The sequence below is a fragment of the Theobroma cacao genome, chromosome 2 (genome assembly GCF_000208745.1).
Source record: "Theobroma cacao cultivar B97-61/B2 chromosome 2, Criollo_cocoa_genome_V2, whole genome shotgun sequence".
In the NCBI taxonomy this organism is placed as follows: domain Eukaryota; kingdom Viridiplantae; phylum Streptophyta; class Magnoliopsida; order Malvales; family Malvaceae; genus Theobroma; species Theobroma cacao.
The window spans coordinates 31,974,705-31,979,871 of NC_030851.1; the positions used below are offsets into that span (position 1 = coordinate 31,974,705).

At 38.8% G+C, this 5,167-nt stretch overlaps 1 protein-coding gene across 1 annotated transcript; it reads right to left on the reverse strand.

Moving 5' to 3' along the window:
• LOC18609455 (polygalacturonase 1 beta-like protein 3) lies at positions 510-2,908 on the reverse strand. The gene is made up of 2 exons (XM_018116390.1): positions 2,637-2,908; positions 510-2,532 (listed from the first exon to the last, which is right to left on the reverse strand). The coding sequence occupies exons 1-2, from the start codon at positions 2,856-2,858 to the stop codon at positions 706-708; spliced, it is 2,049 nt and encodes a 682-aa protein (XP_017971879.1). The 5' UTR covers positions 2,859-2,908; the 3' UTR covers positions 510-705.

A 5,167-nucleotide genomic window follows, 5' to 3' on the forward strand; every position in this document is an offset into this window, starting at 1 on the left:
TTGCAGTCTTATTTGCGGTGTGGACTCCCATTTCATTATTTGAATAAATCATACAACGTCGGTTGACCATCCCGGCTACCATTATCACTGTGGGAGTGTTTTTGAATGGAAAATGACTTGCTACCACGAAGTTTAAATTTGAAACCAAAATTAAGCTAGCTCTGACTCCATATTCTTTAAAATGAAAATGGAAGACCCATTTGATTGATCTGGCGACTCCTGAAGCTGTGTAAAATAGGAAAGTCACGAGTGCCTTAGATTATTGTTATCTGCGTTTGGTAGATAATCTTTTTGTTTTATGCTGTGTTAACTTTTTGTATTAAGTTAAATGACTCTTCTCTAATCTCGATCAGTTTGGTAGAAAATGGACAGTTTCAGTTTGTTGAGGATTAAATTGGCTCCTTACCTTTACATGTCGGTGGCTATAAAAACAACAAGCTTTTGTTAAAGTTACAAATACAATCCAAGAGTCAAAAGTTAGCTATTACTATTACTATAAGCATAAACAGTAACAGTAAAAACAATTAACCACATTAATTAAGCATCGCAAAAAATAAATATTCATATTTGCGTATTCCACTTCTTAAATTAAAGGAGAAAAATAGGAAACAAAATGGAAAATTCTTAATTTCCACCACTGGCTAAGTTTTCTTAACCAATGGCTCTTAACCATAATTAGTAATTTACCCTCCCCAAACTTTCTATTCAGGAATCGGCTATCGTCCAAGTCATATCGTTCTCAAAAATCCAGTGACAAACCTCGATCCGACCCGGACCTGAACCCAAAGCCAAGAAAGCTCCATGCCCCGAACTCCAAGCAGATGTATCCAAATGACAGATGGCAACGCCATGATTTATCTTCTCCCTTGAATTCGGGTCCAGTATATCCGCTTCATAAACCCGGACCTTGGGAACCGAGTGGCAATAGTAAAGTAAATACGGGTACAAACTCTGGTGACAAGAAACTGATTTCGTTACTTTCCCACTGTTGATTCCTCTGACCGTTCCAATCTTAATATTTTGCTTTGAGCCCTTCACGTTTTCCGTCGTACGAACCTCCACGTTACGCCCCAGGACAGAGGTGGCGAAATCGATCATGTCCTCGGCCGATCCAACGCACCGCTTCGTCTCTCCCGCGCTCGGTGCTCGCTCGCACTCTTTCAAAGCGTCCAGCATTACGGTTTCCAGGGTGGAGTTATCCCCCGCGTGGAAAATCCGTTTCAGTTCACCAATCTTAGAGGACGAGAACGGTAATTTGGAGACAATAGTCCGGGGCAAAAACGACCTTTCGGGCATTTTATCCCTAATGTCCGGCATTGGCAGCACCGTTCCTCTCTTCAACATCTTTTCCCGGAAGAATTTGCCCGGCTCCACCCATTTATTCACAGCACTAACACTGGCCTTAACTTGAGCGGTTTCAGCCGAACTCTCATTGTTGTATCTACCGAAACTAACACCCTTTTTAGTATAATCCTTAAAAGTGGTGTTTCTTCCATAGATCTTGAACCCAATGGACTGACCTTCGGCTCCTTGGCCATATCCAGTGAATTTATCCGTACCTTCGTTAAAAGATTGGCCGTAATTATTGAAATCAACTTTCGCCGCATTAGAATTCTTGGCATAAGATTGGAAGGAATCGTCACCTACATTGGATTGGTCTCGGTAACTTGAGAAACTGTCAACCGCCGCATTGCCTCCATCTCCATAACTCTTAAAAGTATTTAGCGGCACATTGGAATCAAACCCGTACGAAGTGAAAGTGTCATTTGCCCCATTCGCTGATTCTCCATAACCAGAAAAACCTGACCCCACAACATTGGCTCCTTTCCCGTAACTGCTGAAGTCGTTAGGAACGCCGTTACCGTTTTTGCCGTAACTTGAAAACGACTGCCCGTTCCCGGCGTTGGCGTTCTCCGTGTAGCGCGTGAATGTCTGCCCACGGCCGTTGGAGTCGTCGGAATATGAAGTGAATCGGAGATTGGGGTTGTTCACTTCACGGTTGTAGTTGTTGAAGTTGCCGCCACCGCCAGTGGCGGCGGCGCCGTAGGTGTTGAAGCTCTGGTCGACGACGTTAGATTCGCTGGCGTAATTGGAGAATAGGTCCTTGTGACCAGCCGAGTCCCGGCTGTATCGGCGGAACGAGTCCACGATGACGTTGTCGCCTTCGGAGTAGTTCTTAAAAGAGTCGACTCCGGCGAGTCGATCCGTGCCGTAATTGGTAAAGTTCTTGTTGGCGTAGAAGGCGAAGTTTGCGTCTTTGGGGTGTTTCTCGAGACTCGGGGATAAATCGGGGAAGCAAAAGAGTTTAGCGGAGGAACAGAAGGAAGGAAGACGGGAAGCGAGGTCGTTTTGGGCGGCGAGTTTGGAAAAACTGGCAGAATCGACGGCAGTCAATGGGGATACTTTGGAGAGTAAAAAATGGGTTTTGGGGATTTGGTTACGGATCTCCTTGTTCCAGTAACGAATCAACGAGGCTTTTGGAGTAAATGGGTTTTCCGACACTGAGGAAGCACCGACACCGCCGAAAATAACCTGCATTGTCCGAAAATAAACTTTAAAAAAAAATAGGTCTTATATAAATTTCAATAAACAGATAAAAATAAGTAAAGATTGTAAACAGAAAACATTTTGCTCACACTGAAGGATGAGAAGGAGAGGACGAGAAAAGTCCAGAGCTTAAGCATTTTCGGGGTGTATTTTTTCTTTCTTTTCTCTATTTTCCCAGAGAGAGAGAGAATGTAGGTGAGTTTGTTTGGTTGTGTTGGAAGACAGGAATTTATAGAGGGAAAAGAAAGAAAGGGGAGAATTGTGGTTAGTGAAGACAGTGATGAGAGTTTGACGACGGAGGATTTGCTCATTATCTGCTTTATTCTAAACTAGAATTTGGGCACACCCACCCTGTATGACAGAGAAAGAGAAGTGGGAAAACAACTTTTTAAGTAATAAGATAGATTTTTTTCAAGTAAAATAAATACATTCAATTATTAGTATAATTTTATTTTATATATTTATGAATTTTTGTATAATTTTACGAATTAAAGGATTCATTCTAAATAAATATTAATAAAGATTATTCTAATTGTTATTAGTTTTTATTAATTAATTAAAGGGGTTTTATTTTTTCAAAACAAATGGGCGAATATAAAGGATATACGGTTATTATGAAATGAATAAAGAGAAGAGAAGTAGAGAACCCCACTAAAAAGGAGAAATGCGATTATGGATTGTGCAATAAGAAAAAGAAGGAACCAAACAAAATCTTCACATGCTTTTCGTTTTCTTTTTCTTCTCAAAAGAAATTGCCAATTATCCTTTTAAAATTATGATGAAGCCATATTCTTTCCATTAGATTTCTCCATTTTATTGTTGACAGAAAAAGTATACTATATACTTTCCGTTTGATTAGTAGCAATTTTCCTATATTATAAATTTTAAAGAAGTATAATTAATTATTGATGATGTGTTAAACAATCTGCCCATAATATGTATAGGTAATTATATATTAATTTCTCAATGCAATTTTATAGAATAAACTGTACTAGTATATTTTATTTTTCCGATAATTGTAACCTACAATATACATGGTGAAAATTATATGATTAAATCTAAAATTTAAAGTAAAAGTAAATATGATAATTTTTTTTTAGAGAAGAATACTTTATTTATCTAACCATATGGGGAAAGCAGATGCCCCACATATCGTTCATAAGCAAACAAGTAGCCTTTATTGGTTGACAATCATAAAACTAAACATTACTCTCTATCTCAAAATCTCTATTTGCCATGAAGTCAGCAATTCTATTACCTTCCAAATAAACATGATTTACTTTGACTTCCCATTGTCGATGTAGGATCTCCCTAATTGCTCGAATGAGGTCTAAGTTAACACAAGGATGTGGATGAAGAAGTGATTGCTTGCACTACCATTTTATTATCAACTTGCAATACGATCTTGCGGAATCCTCTCTCCCAAGCTTGAGAAAGACCATGATACACTCCCCATAATTCTACTTGATATGCATTGGACTTTCCCAAGTTGTAGGCATAACCCTCAATCCATACACCCTCTGAGTCTCTAAGCACTCCTCAGCTGCAGCTCCTTGGACAAAGTCTCAGTAGGCACCATATGTATTAACTGCAACCCAATCCAATGGTGGGGGTGACCACCCCACTAAGATCTTTTGTTTGTTAAGTAGATTCCCACCTAGCACATTCAGTATAATCATGGCAAGATTTAGTGCAGCAACCATGCTTTTTACTATGTTAATACAGCTTTCAATAGGAATTACACGATTCTCAAATACTTCTAAATTCCTCCACTTCCATAAATACCAACAACTTACTCTAAACATAGTTTTCCTAGGAGCACCATAAACTTGCATCATATAATTTCTGAGATTAAAGGAAAGCCACTCACCCATAGTTGTAGAAAAGAAGTTATCGACTTCATTTTAAGGTAACAGTCGAAGCCATAGGGAACTTGCAATTAGGCAATCTTGAAACAAATGTAGAGTTGTTTCCTCATCCAAATTGCATCGAGAACAAGTTGCAATAGTCGACAATTATCGATGTACCTTTTCATGATCTGTGAGGATTTTATTATGAAGACATTGAAACAAAAACACACATATACGTTGAGGTCTAGGCTAGCCCCAAGCTAAATTCCATTCACTTTCCTCAACTGCGTTACTCAAGCTAAAAGCCTTTCGTAGTTGGTCATACGCCAAGCTCATTGTAAAATAACCAGATGAGGAGTGTGCCCAATATGGCACATCTGTACAATAAGAATCCGAGGGTGTGTTGAAGTATCGATTTTTGTTTCTAAAAGGTGAGAGCTTCACTAGTTTTATAGTAGAGGTTCATGAAAAAGTCAAATCTACTGAAGAAGAAGAAGAGCACGTGGTTTGCTTATGCTTCAATTAAAATGTTATGTTGTTTAGTTTATTGCTGGTGTCGTTTTTATATTTTTCAGTTGTTTTCTTAACTTAGCAAAAACTATGTCGTATCATTTGGCTATTGCTCCTTTGTTTTAGTGAGCTGTCAAAAAAGAATTTTTTTGCAGTCACAAATGCAAAATATTCCACAGTTGTTTTCGTATAGCCAATGGTTTTCCTTGTTAGCTGTCATTTCTCTCTCTCTCTCTCTCTCTCTCTCTCTCTCTCTCTCC